Source organism: Hyperolius riggenbachi, chromosome 5 (assembly GCF_040937935.1).
Source record: "Hyperolius riggenbachi isolate aHypRig1 chromosome 5, aHypRig1.pri, whole genome shotgun sequence".
Classification (NCBI taxonomy): Eukaryota; Metazoa; Chordata; class Amphibia; order Anura; family Hyperoliidae; genus Hyperolius; species Hyperolius riggenbachi.
Genome location: NC_090650.1, coordinates 11,962,133 through 11,981,354, shown reverse-complemented (window position 1 = coordinate 11,981,354; position 19,222 = coordinate 11,962,133). Strand labels below are relative to the sequence as shown.

Here is a 19,222-nt window from a genome sequence, read left to right as displayed (position 1 = left end):
AGGCGATTCAGGCAACTGGTATTATTTTAAAAGGAAAAATCCAGATCCTACTCAGTTTAGGTTCCCTTTAAAAAGTAGATTTAAACATAAAATAAAACGGTGGCATATCTTAAAAAGTCATTTTTGGGAAGGAAGATACTGTATATACTTGCATATAAGCCTAATTTTTAAGCATTAAAAAATGTTCTGAAAAGTTACCCCCCTCGACTTATATGCGAGTGTATACAATAGATACAATTGTTTATTTCATTTGTTTATTTTCACTTCGGGTATCCTTTAATGACCCAAAATACTAAAGTACAGAGACCACACCTGTTACATGGAACAGTTTGAATGTGTAGTTCTTTCTAAGGGCTGGTTCAGACGGACGCTTGCGGAGCGTTTACCGCAAGCGTTCGGACCGTCGCGGTAAACGCTCCCATTCAAGTGAATGGGAGCGTTTACACCAAGCTTTTGCGCGCTTTTACCCGAACGCGGCGTTCGGGTCCCGATTTTCGCGAGCGTTCGGGCTGCCCCTGGAAGCAACATGTAGCTTCCAGGGAGCGGCCAACCGCGACGGCTAATGTTCCCCTACGGGAAAAAAAAACCGCAACCGCATCACGACGCGACCGAAGGCTACTGAAAGCCTGACCGCGCAGCCGCTGCAACGCCCCCAGACGCGACGCTACGCAGACGTCCGTCTGAACCAGCCCTAAAGCTGTAAATTCTTTATTCTTTACTTAAAGCACACCTGAAGTGAGAGAGATATGGAGGATGCCATAAATATTTCCTTTTAAACAATGCAGCTTGCCTGGCTGTCCTGCTGATCTCCTGCCTCTAATACTTTAAGCTATAGACCCTGAACAAGCATGCAGCAGATCAGGTGCTCTGACTGAAGTCTGACTGGATTAGCTGCATGCTTGTTTCAGGTGTGTGATTCAGACACTACTGCAGCCAAAGAGATCAGCAAGACAGCCAGGCAACTGTTAAAAAGGTTATAAATATGTGTGCTTTGAATATAGCACTGAACTAGTTGTAGCGGACCCATAGCTCCTAACTGTTCCTCTTTGGGACCCCTGTCCCTCTGTCTCCCCCATTTGTCCCTCTTTCAAGACTGATGTAGTGATGCTCAAATACCCCTTTTTAAAATTCGAGTTTGGTCGAATTCGAATAGTAAATTATTCGAGGTCAGTCGAATATTCGAGTCGAATAATTTTTACTATTCGATTCGACCTCGGACTTCGAGCTCACTATTCGAGTCGGTATTCGAGCTAACTATTCGAGCTGACTATTCGAATTGGCCTTAAATAGCTTCCAACACTTGTTTTGAGGGTGAATGATGCAAGAAACCTCTTTTTTTCCAAGTAACAACAGCAAGTGATTATGTGGGGATGTTCCTTTAAAAAAAAAAAAGTGGAAAGAGAAGTTGTGTCCTTAATTTTGTTCAGTAGTGTTACTGTATATACTTCTTCTTCTTCTTCTTCTTCTTCTTCTTCTATATCTTCTTCTTCTTCTTCTTCTTCTATATCTTCTTCTTCTTCTTCTATATCTTCTTCTTCTTCTTCTTCTTCTATATCTTCTTCTTCTTCTTCTTCTTCTTCTATATCTTCTTCTTCTTCTTCTTCTTCTATATCTTCTTCTTCTTCTTCTTCTTCTATATCTTCTTCTTCTTCTATATCTTCTATATCTTCTTCTTCTTCTATATCTTCTTCTTCTATATCTTCTTCTTCTATATCTTCTTCTTCTATATCTTCTTCTTCTATATCTTCTTCTTCTATATCTTCTTCTTCTATATCTTCTTCTTCTATATCTTCTTCTTCTTCTATATCTTCTTCTTCTTCTATATCTTCTTCTTCTTCTTCTTCTTCTTCTATATCTTCTTCTTCTTCTTCTTCTTCTTCTATATCTTCTTCTTCTATATCTTCTTCTTCTATATCTTCTTCTTCTATATCTTCTTCTTCTATATCTTCTTCTTCTTCTTCTTCTATATCTTCTTCTTCTTCTTCTTCTATATCTTCTTCTTCTTCTTCTTCTTCTTCTTCTTCTTCTTCTTCTTCTTCTTCTTCTTCTTCTTCTTCTTCTTCTTCTTCTTCTTCTTCTTCTTCTTCTTCTTCTTCTTCTTCTTCTTCTTCTTCTTCTTCTTCTTCTTCTTCTTCTTCTTCTTCTTCTTCATCATCATCTTCTTCTTCTTCTTCATCTTCTTCATCATCATCTTCTTCATCTTCCTCTTCTTCTTCATCTTCTTCTTCTTCTTCTTCATCTTCTTCATCTTCTTCATCATCTTCTTCATCATCTTCTTCATCTTCTTCTTCATCTTCTTCTTCATCTTCTTCTTCTTCTTCATCTTCATCTTCTCCTTCCTTTTCAATATCGTCTTCTTCTTCTTCACGTATTTCTCTTTTCAATTTTTTTTTTAAAGAAATGCAGCTATTTTTGAGCGTAACAAATAGCTGGTGGGCGCACGCATGTTGGAAGCGCCATTGTATGTGCTCCCTGGCAGTGGAAACACAAAGACAGCAGGAGGTAAATTCAGCAGCAGGAGGAGGAGGATGAGTGTGTGGCAGCAGGCAGTCAATGAGGCAGGCAGCTCGCCGTGACATAATAGCCCTGGTACCTAGCGGTGATACCAGGGCTGTAAATAAACACAACAGGAGGTCCCAGACAGTGGTCGTGCAGCCCACATTGTGTCCAATACACAACTGGGACAACACAGTTTTCAACCCGGGCACCTCAGAAAAATTAAACCTTTTTTTTTTTTTTAATGGTTTGTTTGGTTTTTGGTTTTGCAACCAATATAGCTATTGTTTGACGTAATAGCTGGTGGCAGAGTGGCAGCAGAAGGTAAATCATCTGTGTACCCTGGCAGTGGGAAACACAGACAGACAGCAGCAGCAGGAGGAGGAATGGAGGAGTAGGCGAGCAGCTATTGTTTGACGTAATAGCTGGTGGCAGAGTGGCAGCAGAAGGTAAATCATCTGTGTACCCTGGCAGTGGGAAACACAGACAGACAGCAGCAGCAGCAGCAGCAGGAGGAGGTATGGAGGAGCAGTGTGAGTGTGGCAGCAGGTAGGCAGCGTGACATAATAGCCCTGGTACCTAGCGGTGATACCAGGGCTGTAAATAAACACAACAGGAGGTCCCAGACAGCGGTCGTGCAGCCCACATTGTGTCCAATACACAACTGGGACAACACAGTTTTCAACCCGGGCACCTCAGAAAAATTAAACCTTTTTTTTTTTTTTAATGGTTTGTTTGGTTTTTGGTTTTGCAACCAATATAGCTATTGTTTGACGTAATAGCTGGTGGCAGAGTGGCAGCAGAAGGTAAATCATCTGTGTACCCTGGCAGTGGGAAACACAGACAGACAGCAGCAGCAGGAGGAGGAATGGAGGAGTAGGCGAGCAGCTATTGTTTGACGTAATAGCTGGTGGCAGAGTGGCAGCAGAAGGTAAATCATCTGTGTACCCTGGCAGTGGGAAACACAGACAGACAGCAGCAGCAGCAGCAGCAGGAGGAGGTATGGAGGAGCAGTGTGAGTGTGGCAGCAGGTAGGCAGCGTGACATAATAGCCCTGGTACCTAGCGGTGATACCAGGGCTGTAAATAAACACAACAGGAGGTCCCAGACAGCGGTCGTGCAGCCCACATTGTGTCCAATACACAACTGGGACAACACAGTTTTCAACCCGGGCACCTCAGAAAAATTAAACCTTTTTTTTTTTTTAATGGTTTGTTTGGTTTTTGGTTTTGCAACCAATATAGCTATTGTTTGACGTAATAGCTGGTGGCAGAGTGGCAGCAGAAGGTAAATCATCTGTGTACCCTGGCAGTGGGAAACACAGACAGACAGCAGCAGCAGGAGGAGGAATGGAGGAGTAGGCGAGCAGCTATTGTTTGACGTAATAGCTGGTGGCAGAGTGGCAGCAGAAGGTAAATCATCTGTGTACCCTGGCAGTGGGAAACACAGACAGACAGCAGCAGCAGCAGCAGCAGGAGGAGGTATGGAGGAGCAGTGTGAGTGTGGCAGCAGGTAGGCAGCGTGACATAATAGCCCTGGTACCTAGCGGTGATACCAGGGCTGTAAATAAACACAACAGGAGGTCCCAGACAGCGGTCGTGCAGCCCACATTGTGTCCAATACACAACTGGGACAACACAGTTTTCAACCCGGGCACCTCAGAAAAATTAAACCTTTTTTTTTTTTTAATGGTTTGTTTGGTTTTTGGTTTTGCAACCAATATAGCTATTGTTTGACGTAATAGCTGGTGGCAGAGTGGCAGCAGAAGGTAAATCATCTGTGTACCCTGGCAGTGGGAAACACAGACAGACAGCAGCAGCAGGAGGAGGAATGGAGGAGTAGGCGAGCAGCTATTGTTTGACGTAATAGCTGGTGGCAGAGTGGCAGCAGAAGGTAAATCATCTGTGTACCCTGGCAGTGGGAAACACAGACAGACAGCAGCAGCAGCAGCAGCAGGAGGAGGTATGGAGGAGCAGTGTGAGTGTGGCAGCAGGTAGGCAGCGTGACATAATAGCCCTGGTACCTAGCGGTGATACCAGGGCTGTAAATAAACACAACAGGAGGTCCCAGACAGCGGTCGTGCAGCCCACATTGTGTCCAATACACAACTGGGACAACACAGTTTTCAACCCGGGCACCTCAGAAAAATTAAACCTTTTTTTTTTTTTTAATGGTTTGTTTGGTTTTTGGTTTTGCAACCAATATAGCTATTGTTTGACGTAATAGCTGGTGGCAGAGTGGCAGCAGAAGGTAAATCATCTGTGTACCCTGGCAGTGGGAAACACAGACAGACAGCAGAAGGGCAGTACACAGCAGCCCACTGTAGGTGTAAAATGTGTGGCTGCAGGCGACGTAATAGTCAAAGTGAACCTGGCTGGCTTAGCGAGCAGGAGCCAGGAGGTGGTAAAGGGTGGTAAGGCACATTAACGATGGTTCCGGCAGCCAGTTCATGTCCCCCTCTCGCCGACAACAGGGGCCAGGAACTCGCCTTCCACCCACGCCTGGTTCATCTTGAGAAACGTCAGTCTGTCCACAGACTTGTGAGACAGACGTGAGCGTTTCTCGGTGACCACGCCACCAGCTGCACTGAAGCAGCGCTCGGACAGCACGCTGGAAGGGGGGCAGGACAGCACTTCCAGGGCGTACTGCGCCAGCTCGCTCCAGATCTCCATGCGCTTGACCCAATACTCCATGGGATCAACAGGGGCATCGCTGTCAAGCCCGCTGTACGACCCCATGTAGTCAGCCACCATGCTGGTCAGGCGTTGGCTGTGACCGGAGGAGGATGCTGCTGCATGCATCTCCTCTCTAGTCACTGCTGCCGGAGCCTCTACAGTCCTGTAGAGCTCGTGGCTGAGAGACAGCAGGTCTGTGGGGCGCTTGCTGCTGCTGGATGCAGGCACCTGCTGCTGCCTCTGTGATGGCTGCTGGACAGTGGGGGTGGAAGGCTGGGGGAAGGCTTCCTCCAAGCGCTCAACAAGGGCCTGCTGCAAGCTCCTTATTTGTTGCGCTGGGTCTCCTCCTGCAGGCGGCAGGAACTGGCTCAACTTCCCCTTGAGGCGTGGGTCCAACATCATGCTGATCCAGATGTCCTCCCTCTGCTTCATCTGGATCACCCTGGGATCCCTGCGCAGGCACGTCAGCATGTGCGCTGCCATTGGGAAGAGGCGGGCCACGTCTGCTGGCACATCGACGTCAGTGCTGTCCTCATCCTCCTCCTCTGCCGCCTCATCCTCTCTCCACCCCCGCATCAGCTCAGCTGCGCTGTGCTGATCCCCCTCATCAGCAGCCAGGTCAGGGACCTCCACCAAGTCCTCCTCCTCCTCCCCCTCAGAGGTGGACTGCGCAGCTGGTTGCCGCTCCTGCTGGTCCAAGGCTGCCGCTCCCTGTTCCAGCAAAGCATCGAGGGCCCTGTTCAGCAGAGAAACCAGGGGCACCCACTCGCAGACCATAGCATGGTCCCTGCTCACCATGTTTGTGGCCTGCAGGAAGGGAGCCAGCACTAAGCACACCTGCTGCATGTGCCTCCAGTCATCATCGGGGACGATGGACGGTAAGTTGCTGGTCTTGTCCCTTCTCAGAGCTGCGGAAATAGTGACCAGGGCAAGGTACTCTTTGACAGCGCGCCTCTGTTCAACCAGACGCTCCAACATCGCCAGGGTGGAGTTCCAGCGAGTCGGAACGTCAAGGATCAGCCGATGGCGTGGCAGATCCAGCTCCTTTTGCACGTCTTCCAGGCTCGCACAGGCTGCAGCCGAGCGCCGGAAGTGACGCACAACATTCCTTGCCGTTTCCAGCAGTTCGCCCATCCCCCGGTAGGTGCGCAGGAACTTCTGCACCACCAGGTTCAGCACGTGGGCAAGACAGGGGATGTGGGTCAGGTTTCCCCTGTCTATTGCGGCAACCAGATTGGCCCCATTGTCGGCCACCACCTCTCCGACTCTGAGGCCTCTGGGGGTCAGCCAAATCCTCTCCTGCTCCTGGAGTTTGGCCAACACATGGGTTGCCGTCAGCTTGGTCTTCCCAAGGCTGACCAAGTGCAGCAGCGCTTGGCAGTGGCGGGCCTTCACGCTGCTGCTGAGGCGGGGGGTTTGGCCAGGTGTGCCGGAGGATGGCAGAGGATCGGAGGAACCTGCTGCAGTTCCCCCGACCCTGCGGGGTGGCACCACCCACTGTGTTGCTGCTGCTGCTGTGCCCGCTGCTGCTCTCCCATCCTCACCCCCTTCCACCAAGCTGACCCAGTGGACAGTGAAGGACAGGTAGCGGCCTGTCCCGAAGCGGCTGCTCCAGGAGTCCATGGTGACGTGGACCCTTTCACCAACCGCGTGCTCCAGCCCTCGCTCCACATTGGCCATCACAAAGCGGTGCAGTGCAGGAATGGCCTTGCGGGCAAAGAAGTGTCTGCTGGGGAGCTGCCAGTCTGGGGCTGCGCAAGCAAGCAGCGCACGAATGTCGCTCCCCTCCTGCACGAGCGTGTACGGCAGGAGTTGGGAGCACATGGCCCGTGCCAGCAAGCCGTTCAGCTGCCGCACGCGACGGCTGCTGGGAGGCAGAGCCCTAACCACCCCCTGGAAGGACTCGCTCAAAAGGCTCTGGCGTGGCCTTTTGCTGACACGGGAATCAGCAGACACAGCAGAGGAGGCCACTGAGGACTGGCTGCCAGAACAGGCCTCAGTGTCGGCGGCAGGAGTTGCAGAGGGGGGAGGAGCAGTGCGTTTCCGCACTCCTGCTGGTGCTGCTGGAGGAGCAGGAGGGCGGGTGGCTGCTGTTGCTGCTGCTGCTGCTGAAGGCTGTGCAGTGATGGGTGTGGTGCCACTGCCAGCAGCAGATGCCTTCAGCCTCTGGAACTCCTCATGCTGGTGGAAATGTTTAGCCGCAAGGTGGTTGATGAGCGAGCTGGTGCTGAACTTTAAGGGGTCTGCACCTCTGCTCAACTTCCGCTGACAGTGGTTGCAAGTGGCGTACTTGCTGTACACAGTGGGCATGGTGAAAAACCGCCAGATTGGTGACAGAAACTTCCCCCTACGGCATGGAAGCGCTGCTGCCTGTCTCCCTGTGGTGGTTGGGGGGGGGGCTTGGGTGCGGCTGGGGGTGGTACTGGCTGATGCTGCTGCTGCTGCTGCTGAGCCTGAGACACCAGCAGGCTGTGGGACGCTGCCAATGCTTGCAATGATGCGCCTCCTTGCAAGGCCCACAAGCGCATCCTCCTCCTCCTCCTCAGAGCTGCTGAGGACGACATCCCCTGGAGGTGGTGGCACCCAGTCTCTGTCTGTCACCGGGTCATCATCATCCTCCCCCTCCTGAAACATGTCCTGCTGGGATGAGGACCCCCCAAACTCCTCTCCTGATGCATGGATGGGCTGCTTGACTGTCGCCACAGTCTTGCTGTCCAATCCCTCATCCCCCAAAGTGCCCATCAGCATCTCCTCCTCAAGATCGCCAACAACAGCAGACAATTTACTCATGATGCCTGGGGTCAAAAGACTGCTGAATGACAGGTCGGCGAGTGACGGTGAACTGGCCTCCTCCCCAGACCCTGCTGGGCGGCTGCTGCGAACAGGGGTGGTGGTGGTGGTGAGGGTGGAGGCCTCGGATGCAGAGCTGATGGCGGGCTGCTCATCCTCCGTCATGAGTTGCACCACAGTGTCTGCATCCTTTTCCTCAATGGGACGTTTCCGACCCGGCTGGAGGAAAATGGGAGCAGGTGCTACACGCTGCTGATGCTGTGTCTCTGCAGCGTGAGTTGCAGATGCTCCTGCTGGGCGGCGCCCAAGGCGTCCACGGCCAGTGGCTATGGGAGGAATGTTAGCCACTGACGCTGCTGCTGCTGCTGCGGAACTGTGCATGGTGGCGCGCCCGCGGCCGCGTCTTGCCACAATGCTGCTCCCTCTCCTCCTGATTCCCTTGCTGCCCTTCCCCTTGCCCAAACCGCGCTGGCTGCCACTTCCAGACATCTTAAATGTTTTGGGCGTATAGACAAAAGTTTTGTAAAAGGGCGGGTGAAAAGTGGGGTACTTTAATGGAGTGGGTTGGTTGGTGAGGTGACTGAGTGAGTGTCCCCTAGTACAGTAAGTAAGTAGTAACAGTCAGGAAGTACAACTAGCAGTTACAATAATCAGTAGTAATCACAAGTAAATTTAGTGTGTGTACACTCAGACAGTGAGTGCACGCACGCAGGAGCTAGTAGCCTATGAACACAGTGACTGAGTGTCCTAGACTCCTAGTACAGTAAGAGTAAGTAGTAACAGTAAGTAGAACTAACTAGTTACAATAATCAATCAGCGATCAGAAGGAAATGGAGTGTGGGTGTGTGTACACTCAGACAGTGAGTGCACGCACGCAGGAGCTAGTAGCCTATGAACACAGTGACTGAGTGTCCTAGACTCCTAGTACAGTAAGAGTAAGTAGTAACAGTAAGTAGAACTAACTAATTACGATAATCAATCAGCGATCAGAAGGAAATGGAGTGTGGGTGTGTGTACACTCAGACAGTGAGTGCACGCACGCAGGAGCTAGTAGCCTATGAACACAGTGACTGAGTGTCCTAGACTCCTAGTACAGTAAGAGTAAGTAGTAACAGTAAGTAGAACTAACTAATTACAATAATCAATCAGCGATCAGAAGGAAATGGAGTGTGGGTGTGTGTACACTCAGACAGTGAGTGCACGCACGCAGGAGCTAGTAGCCTATGAACACAGTGACTGAGTGTCCTAGACTCCTAGTACAGTAAGAGTAAGTAGTAACAGTAAGTAGAACTAACTAATTACAATAATCAATCAGCGATCAGAAGGAAATGGAGTGTGGGTGTGTGTACACTCAGACAGTGAGTGCACGCACGCAGGAGCTAGTAGCCTATGAACACAGTGACTGAGTGTCCTAGACTCCTAGTACAGTAAGAGTAAGTAGTAACAGTAAGTAGAACTAACTAATTACGATAATCAATCAGCGATCAGAAGGAAATGGAGTGTGGGTGGTGTGTGTACACTCAGACAGTGAGTGCACGCACGCAGGAGCTAGTAGCCTATGAACACAGTGACTGAGTGTCCTAGACTCCTAGTACAGTAAGAGTAAGTAGTAACAGTAAGTAGAACTAACTAATTACGATAATCAATCAGCGATCAGAAGGAAATGGAGTGTGGGTGTGTGTACACTCAGACAGTGAGTGCACGCACGCAGGAGCTAGTAGCCTATGAACACAGTGACTGAGTGTCCTAGACTCCTAGTACAGTAAGAGTAAGTAGTAACAGTAAGTAGAACTAACTAATTACGATAATCAATCAGCGATCAGAAGGAAATGGAGTGTGGGTGTGTGTACACTCAGACAGTGAGTGCACGCACGCAGGAGCTAGTAGCCTATGAACACAGTGACTGAGTGTCCTAGACTCCTAGTACAGTAAGAGTAAGTAGTAACAGTAAGTAGAACTAACTAATTACGATAATCAATCAGCGATCAGAAGGAAATGGAGTGTGGGTGGTGTGTGTACACTCAGACAGTGAGTGCACGCACGCAGGAGCTAGTAGCCTATGAACACAGTGACTGAGTGTCCTAGACTCCTAGTACAGTAAGAGTAAGTAGTAACAGTAAGTAGAACTAACTAATTACGATAATCAATCAGCGATCAGAAGGAAATGGAGTGTGGGTGTGTGTACACTCAGACAGTGAGTGCACGCACGCAGGAGCTAGTAGCCTATGAACACAGTGACTGAGTGTCCTAGACTCCTAGTACAGTAAGAGTAAGTAGTAACAGTAAGTAGAACTAACTAATTACGATAATCAATCAGCGATCAGAAGGAAATGGAGTGTGGGTGTGTGTACACTCAGACAGTGAGTGCACGCACGCAGGAGCTAGTAGCCTATGAACACAGTGACTGAGTGTCCTAGACTCCTAGTACAGTAAGAGTAAGTAGTAACAGTAAGTAGAACTAACTAATTACGATAATCAATCAGCGATCAGAAGGAAATGGAGTGTGGGTGTGTGTACACTCAGACAGTGAGTGACCGCACGCAGGAGCTAGTAGCCTATGAACACAGTGACTGAGTGTCCTAGACTCCTAGTACAGTAAGAGTAAGTAGTAACAGTAAGTAGAACTAACTAATTACAATAATCAATCAGCGATCAGAAGGAAATGGGGTGTGGGTGTGTGTACACTCAGACAGTGAGTGCACGCACGCAGGAGCTAGTAGCCTATGGACAGTGACTGAGTGTCCTAGACTCCTAGTACAGTAAGAGTAAGTAGTAACAGTAAGTAGAACTAACTAATTACGATAATCAATCAGCGATCAGAAGGAAATAGAGTGTGTGTTGTGTGTGTACACTCAGACAGTGAGTGCAGTGCGCACACGCAGGAGCTAGTAGCCTATATGAACAGTGACAGTGAGTGTCCCTACGGGTACAGTAAGAGTAAGTAGTAAGTACAACTAACTAACAATAATCTATCAGTAATCAGAAGGAAATAGAGTGTGTGTACACACAGACAGTGAGTGAGTGCACACACGCAGGAGCTAGCTAGTAGCCTATAAACAGTGACAGTCAGTGAGTGTCCTACTCCTAGTACAGTATAACTACAATACTATTAGTAAAGGACAGCAGAAATACTGGTATAGATGAGAGAAATAAACAGAGGACAGCTGCCCACAGAGGCAAGGCCCCCCTGAGGCCTAAACCTGTAAGCTTGCAGCAGCTGCCTGTCTCTAATGTAACACACAAGCTACTAACTAAAATACAATGTCTATCTAACTAACAACAATATAGGTATATATGGCAGGTGTAGGTGAGCAAAAACGCTAGGTAAATGATCACAATAGAGCACTTGCTAAGCCAAAGCACAAAGGAGCAACTCTCTCTCTGTACAAGTCTCAGGCAAGCATGGAGAAACGGAACATGGCGGCCGCTATTTATAGGGTAGGGGCTGGCCAGGGTCCCCCTCTGTGATTGGCTGCCGTCAGAGGGCCTGGGAGCCCTCTGATTGGCTCTAAGGACATCAATCTGGGCTATGACGCTATTCGAGCTCGGTACCGAGCTCGAATAGCGCCGAGTTGCTCGAATAGCTCGAATAGTGAATGGGCTATTCGAGTGTACTCGGATAGCCCATTCGAATAGCTACAGCTATTCGGAGCTCGAATACCGAGCTCGAATAGCTGAAAAAGAGCTCGAATATTCGAGCTACTCGAATATTCGAGCTCTGCTGAGCACCACTGGACTGATGTACAGATCTGTGTAAATATATGTGTTTTTCTCCTAAAAATGGCGTTTAATTGACTATAAATGTTATTCCCATCCTTCAAGTTTATATATTTCTTACTTTCAAATATTAGTATGAAGGATGAACCAGGATAGAAAGGATCAGTGTGGTTTGAATTATAAAACAACATATTTTTCCTATGAAATCTTTATGGTATACGTGACTTGGGGTGTGGTGGGGGTGTGCTTAGGGGTGTGGCAGGGGCGTGGCTTCAGTGTCCCTCTATCTTGTCTCAAAAAGTTCGTACAGCCAGGCAACTGTGATTGCTTAAAGCGGACCCAAACCAAAAATTTTTTTAATTCAAAATATTTAGTTGCAGCACTCTGACACATAAAAAGATAAATAAACACTCCTTCAAGCCTATGAGCATTTCAGCGCATGCTTTTCACCCTTCTCTTTTCATAGAGTTATGCAGGTGGCAGCAGGGGCGTAGAAATAGGGGTTGCAGAGGTTGCGACCGCATCGGGGCCCTTGGGCCAAAGGGGCCCCGAAGGGCCCTCCCTCAACTACAGTATTACCCCTCTATTGGTCCTGTGCTCAAAATAATCACTTCTATAGATACTTTGAATAGTGATTATCATTCACAAACTGCTCCCCATCCCCTTCTTCCACCTTCGACACTGTAGTTGCCATTGGCAGGTTTTGGTGCGCCATATCAATTGTTATGTATAGGGTGCTTCATGGGCCCCATTGTAAAATTTGCATCGGGGCACACAGCTTCTTAGCTACGCCACTGGACCGTGGCAGCCATTACTTCTGAGCTTAGTACTTGGAGGTTTTAGATCATGGGTGTGTTTGTCATCAGCTTCCCTCCCTCACAGGGGCGTCGTCTATGTGAAATCTCACACCAGCTGAGATCACCTCCCCTGTGACATCATCAGTAGCAGCCTGTGTTTTGTTTTCATTTTTTATCTCCACCAGTTTGCAGGAAAAATCCCGGCAATATGAAAGGAAGGGAGGGATTCCTCCAATAAATGTAAAATATTTTATATTTGTCATCATGCAGCTGAAAAAAGGCTGCTATTTATTATTACGGTATAATTTAGAAAATAGATTTTATTTCTGAAATCTTGTATTTTTAATTTGGGTCCACTTGTCTTTAACAGGAAATAAATATGGCAGCCTCCATATCCCTGGCGCTCTCTCGGAATGCCATATCTCACCCTAACCTGCACCGCAAAGTTTGACCCTGGAGATGTGTTAATTCCTGTAATGCAGGGCTGTTTCTAAGCATAGGCTGTATACCAGTGCTGGGCCGAAATTACGCACTAGCGTAATTACGCATCGTAATTCACTACAAATGCACCGTAAGCGTTACGTGTAAGGTTACGGTATTACGCGTAATTAATTACGCGTAGACCGTAGGTTATGTTATTACGCGTAACAAATTACGCGTAAGACAGTAAACTTCCATTGAAATTACACAGTCTGCCGTAATCGCGTAATATTACGCTCCCGTATAATATAAAAAAGCCGCCGACTTTAAGGGTTAATAGCAAAGCCCCCTTAAGTGCTAAGAGCCTCAAATTTGGAGAATATATTAAGGAGATCAGAAGGAATAAGAGGAAAATTTTTTTTTTCAAAAAGACCTTATAGTTTTTGAGAAAATCGATGTTAAAGTTTCAAAGGAAAAATATATACATTTAAAAACCTGCCGACTTTAACGGTTAATAGCAAAGCCTACTTAAAATTTAGGAACACCAAATTCACAGGATATATTAAGGGGATCAGTGGGAATAAGAGGAAAAAATTTTTTTTCAAAAAGACCTTATAGTTTTTGAGAAAATCGATTTTTAAGTTTCAAGGGCAAAAATGTCTTTTAAATGCGGAAAATGTCAGGTTTTTTTTTGCACAGGTAACAATAGTGTTTTATTTTCATAGATTCCCCCAAGTGGGAAGAGTTTTACTTACTTCGTTCTGAGTGTGGGAAATATTAAAAAAAAAACGACGTGGGGTCCCCCCTCCCAGACCTCTTTAACCCCTTGTCCCCCATGCAGACTGGGATAGCCAGAATGCGGAGCACCGGCCGCGTGGGGCTCAGCACCCTGACTATACCAGCCCGCATGGTCCATGGATTGGGGGGGTCTCGGAAGGGGAGGGGCAGCCAAGCTTTCCCCTCCCCCTCCGAGCCCTTGTCCAATCCAAGGACAAGGGGCTCTTCTCCACCTCCGATGGGCGGTGGAGGTGGAGGCCGCGATTTCCTGGGGGGGGGTTCATGGTGGAATCTGGGAGTCCCCTTTAAAAAGGGGTCCCCCAGATGCCCACCCCCTCCCCCCCCCTCCCAGGAGAAATGAGTATAGAGGTACTTGTACCCCTTACCCATTTCCTTTAAGAGTTAAAAGTAAATAAACACACAGACACTTAGAAAAAGTATTTTAATTGAACAAAAAACATAACCATGAAAAAAGTCCTTTAATATTCTTAATTAACCATTAATACTTACCTGTCCCTTTAAATAAATGATCCCTCGAAATAGCCTCGGAAATGTTCTATCAGTTACAATGTAACAAAGTTATTACAATGTAACAACTTTGTTACATTGTAACTACGCCGCACCCGACGTCACTCGCCGCTCAGCCGCCGCATACGCGTCTGCGCTGCACAGACCCGACAGAGCTCTGAGCTATATAGCTCAGAGCTTTCTAAGCATCTTTGAATTTGGGCTCCAAGGAGCCCCATTGGTCCTTAGCAGACCAATGGGGTTCCTTCAAATCAGAAGGAACCCCATTGGTCTGCTAAGGACCAATTGGGCTCCTTGGAGCCCAAATACAAAGATGCTTTCAAGAGCTCTGAGCTATATAGCTCAGAGCTCTGTCGGGTTTAGGACGCTAAGTCCTCGCCGGCTCCGCTGCCCTCCCCGCCTCTCCCACATGTCACCTATATACATGCTGGCACCCATGGGTGCCAGCATGTATATGGGTGACAGGTGTGGGCGGAGTGGACGGCGGGAGCCGGCGGGGACTTAGCGTGTATGCGGCGGCCGGCGGGTGAGCGGCGAGTGACGTCGGGTGCGGTGGTGTTACAAAGTAACAAAGTTGTTACATTGTAACAACTTTGTTACATTGTAACTGATTAGTATATTTCCGAGGATATTGCGTGGGAACTGGCTTTTAAAGGGACAGGTAAGTATTAATGGTTAATTAAGAATATTAAAGGACTTTTTTCGTGGTTATGTTTTTTGTTCAATTAAAATACTTTTTTTTATGTGTTTGTGTGTTTATTTACTTTTAACTCTTAAAGGAAATGGGTAAGGGGTACAAGTACCTCTATACTCAGTACTCCTGGGAGGGGGGGTGGGCATCTGGGGGACCCCTTTTTAAAGGGGACTCCCAGATGCCACCATGAACCCCCCCCCCCCCAGGAAATCGCGGCCTCCACCGCCCATCGGAGGTGGAGAAGAGCCCCTTGTCCTTGGATTGGACAAGGGCTCGGAGGGGGAGGGGAAAGCTTGGCTGCCCCTCCCCTTCCGAGACCCCCCAATCCATGGACCATGCGGGCTGGTATAGTCAGGGTGCGGAGCCCCACGCGGCCGGTGCTCCGCATTCTGGCTATCCCAGTCTGCATGGGGGGCAAGGGGTTAAAGAGGTCTGGGAGGGGGGACCCCACGTCGTTTTTTTTAAAAAAATATTTCCCACACTCAGAACGAAGTAAGTAAAACTCTTCCCACTTGGGGGAATCTATGAAAATAAAACACTATTGTTACCTGTGCAAAAAAAACCTGACATTTTCCGCATTTAAAAGACATTTTTGCCCTTGAAACTTAAAAATCGATTTTCTCAAAAACTATAAGGTCTTTTTGAAAAAAAAAAATTTCCTCTTATTCCCACTGATCCCCTTAATATACCCTGTGAATTTGGTGTTCCTAAATTTTAAGCAGGCTTTGCTATTAACCGTTAAAGTCGGCGGGTTTTTAAATGTATATATTTTTCCTTTGAAACTTTAACATCGATTTTCTCAAAAACTATAAGGTCTTTTTGAAAAAAAATTTTTTCCTCTTATTCCTTTTGATCTCCTTAATATATTCTCCAAATTTGAGGCTCTTAGCACTTAAGGGGGCTTTGCTATTAACCCTTAAAGTCGGCGGCTACCTAACATTGATCCATGCGTCAACTTTTCCGCTTGGCAGCATGACCTTACGCATTAATTGCTAGTAGAATTTTACGCGTAAGCCTAAAACGTAACAACCTGAATTACGGTATTCTTACGCGTAATTGCGTAAGGTCTATGCATAATTACAGACATGTACCGTAATTGAATGTCTACGCCGTAAGCGTAATTCCGTAATGCGTAATAGCGTAAAATTACGCGTAATGATCCGTAAGCGTAGCTTTTTCCATTACGCCCAGCACTGCTGTATACGCAGTCAGTTAGGAAACACGTTTTCTCCTCCCCTACCCCCATTCTCCTTGGCTATCACCTGCTGTTACCTTGCTGCCCCCCTACACACCCGATGCAGAATCATTTAAAGGGGACCTGAAGTGAGAGGGATATGGAGGCTGCCATATTTATTTCCTTTTAAACAACGCACATTGCCTGGCGGTCCTGCTGATCCTCTGCCTCTAATATTTTTAGCCATAGCCCCTGAACTAGCATGCAGATCAGGTGCTCTGACTGAAGTTTGACTGGATTAGCTTCATGCTTGTTTCAGGTGTGTGATTCAGACACTACTGCAGCCAAAGATCAGCAGTACTGCCAGCCAACTAGCATTGTTTAAAAAGGAAGTTTGGTGCAGGTAGTAACAGGAATGCTCTGCACTCAGATATACTATGTTAGGAGGATCTTACCTGCTCCCACGTGTCCAGCAACATCACATCGTCTTCTGCTAAATCGTCTTGTGTGAACTCACCCGGAACTTCCTCAATCTAGGCACAAAGAGAGCAGGTTATACGGTGTTTGTAGGTAAATCTATAGCAGGGGTGAGAACCTTTTTGGCTGAGAGAGCCATAAAACGCCACATACTTTAAAATGTAATTCCGACAGAAGCCACACAATATGTTTCAAACTGGGACAGTAGGGCTTACGTCCCTGTTGTCATGGTGATGTGTATACAGTTGATCCGCCGGGCAGCGGAAGTGTCAGACAACTTCTCTTGGGTTTCAGCAACATCAGCAATTTCCCCGAGAGCCAGACAGGAGAAATACCGACTAACAGCTTGTACAATTAGCTACCTGACTTGGGGGTTGATTCACTTTGTAGGGCGAGATCCCCACGCTTTAGCCCAATAGGCTGCCTATCAAGTGACAGGCAGCCTATTGGGCCAATTAAAGTGTGGGGATCTCGTCCTACAAAGTCACTGGAGCTGACAGGATCCAGAGTGGGACAATTGGAGGAGCCATTTGTTTAGGGGAAGTGCGAGTAAGTTAGTAGCGCATGCTACAGCAATAGCGAAAATGTTACTTGCGCTGCCACACTGAGCTGTGCTGCTTGAGCAGTGTAGCTTAGTGAATTAACACCTACTGATGTGTATGTGAGTCAGATGCAGCCATCAAAAGAGTCACATCTGCCTCCCGAGCCATAGGTTCCCCTACCACTGATCTATAGCATAACATCCCAACAGGAGGAGCTTGTTCACTGATGAAGGTGATGCTTAGGCACACACAGAGCAGATTATGGGGTGTCTGTAGGTAATCTATAGCATAACATCTACATAAGGGGCTCATTCACTGATGGAGATGTGTCATTCTAGGCACACAGGTATTGATTTTTTTTTCTGTCTGATTCAATCACTTTAATAAAATCTGACACAAATCTGACAACCTTAATTTATCTGATTGATTCACTTTTGATCGTTGTGCGATCGATGGTCGCATAGCGTTGTGGTGCGCTAAATGGTAAAACAATTGTGGTTTGATTGATACTTAAAGGAAGTGCAGAATTCTCCCCCTGAGCATTCTGGAAGTACCGGTATATTTTGTACTGGCTTCAGAACTCTCAGTAAACAAACATTCCGCAGAGCTACACCTGACAGGACTAAAGATGTCACCACCCCTGTCGCCGTCTCTCACCTGATGCTGAAAACACTAACCTGCAGCCCGCTATAGCCTGGACATGTACCCCGGCCCTATCACTAAACAATTACAACATACTAATCTGCGGCTCAACAGAAATAAAGTAAAAATATCTCCATTATTCATCAAACTAATAATAACTTGGTTGATGCTTCATCCATTCCTTTTATATCCTGTGTATTATGTGATCATTCAGTATATGGATGTTCAGTTATGTAAGAATTTAGACTTACCACAAATCTCCCAGACTTGTTAGAGCAGCCAAATAACCGGGGTGGGTGATCCTCCAGCTGAGACCCCAGAAGGGGGGATGTCTGGTACGACTTCTTACCCCCCAGAGCACTCCAGAATTCATCTGATAAATAGAGGATAGATAGATGGATATAGATAGATAGATATACTAGAGAGAGAGAGAGAGAGAGAGAGACTATAGATAGATAGATAGATAGATAGATAGATAGATAGACAGACAGACAGACAGATAGATAGATAGATAGATAGATAGATAGATAGATAGATAGATATACTGTAGGTAGATAGATAGATAGATCGATAGATAGATATACTGTAGATAGATAGATAGATAGATAGATAGATAGATAGATAGATAGATAGATAGATCGATAGATAGATATACTGTAGATAGATAGATAGATAGATAGATAGATAGATAGATAGATAAAAAGAGAGATAGATAGATAGATAGATAGATAGATAGATAGATAGATAGATAGATAGATAGATAGAGATATGGATAGCAATAGAGAGAGATAGACAGAACTGGTTAAACGGACCTGTTTCCCGCCCTTCCTCTACTCTCGTAGATTTGCATTTCAGGAGGCCGGCAATATACTCCGCCCCTTTTTCCTCGTCCCCGCTGGCGCCTCTCCCCACCCACTGATAGCCGGAGTTATTCTTCAGTTTCAGGACAAACACATCGTTGGAATTGAGGCTGGACGAATCGGCATCCACCTACAAAGTGACCGTTACAGCGAGACATTTATGGTCATTTATGAAGACACACAAACACATTGTCTTCTTATATATAGCCTAATGGTAAATCAAATTGTGTAGTTCCATGTGTCTATCTGTCTGTAAGCTGTATAAACTCCTCCCCCTATCCCATCATCATAGTCAGGGCCAGGGCAGTTTCTAGGCTAAACTGCACCCAGGGGGAGGCTGTAAAAATTGCGCCCCCTTCCCCCACCCCCGTGGACCCTTACTCAGAGGGCCCAACCGTCCCGATCTCGTCGGGACTGTCAGGATTTGGGGGGGCTCTCCCGCTGTCACGGTATGAGCCCCCCAAGTCCCGGGCGGCAGTGGGCAGCAGTAAAAAAAAAATGATCGAGGCGCCAGCCGCGCGTGGTATGCGGGATGCGGCCATATCATTACTACCTCCCTCCCTCCTTCCCTTGAGATCTGCCCCCCTGTGTTCCCCGTTAGCAGAGTGCGCAGCGAGCGGAGCGGGCTGTCAT

At 47.4% G+C, this 19,222-nt stretch overlaps 1 protein-coding gene across 1 annotated transcript in view; it reads right to left on the bottom strand.

Moving 5' to 3' along the window:
- Positions 1–19,222, bottom strand: part of SCIN (scinderin) — a 145,578-nt gene that overhangs the window by 10,515 nt on the left and 115,841 nt on the right. The window contains exons 12-14 of the mRNA XM_068235087.1: positions 18,542–18,719; positions 17,981–18,102; positions 16,524–16,601 (exon numbers count right to left, since the gene is read on the bottom strand). Of these exons, the coding sequence (XP_068091188.1) occupies positions 16,524–16,601; positions 17,981–18,102; positions 18,542–18,719 (378 nt within the window). The remainder of the gene's footprint in view (positions 1–16,523; positions 16,602–17,980; positions 18,103–18,541; positions 18,720–19,222) is intronic.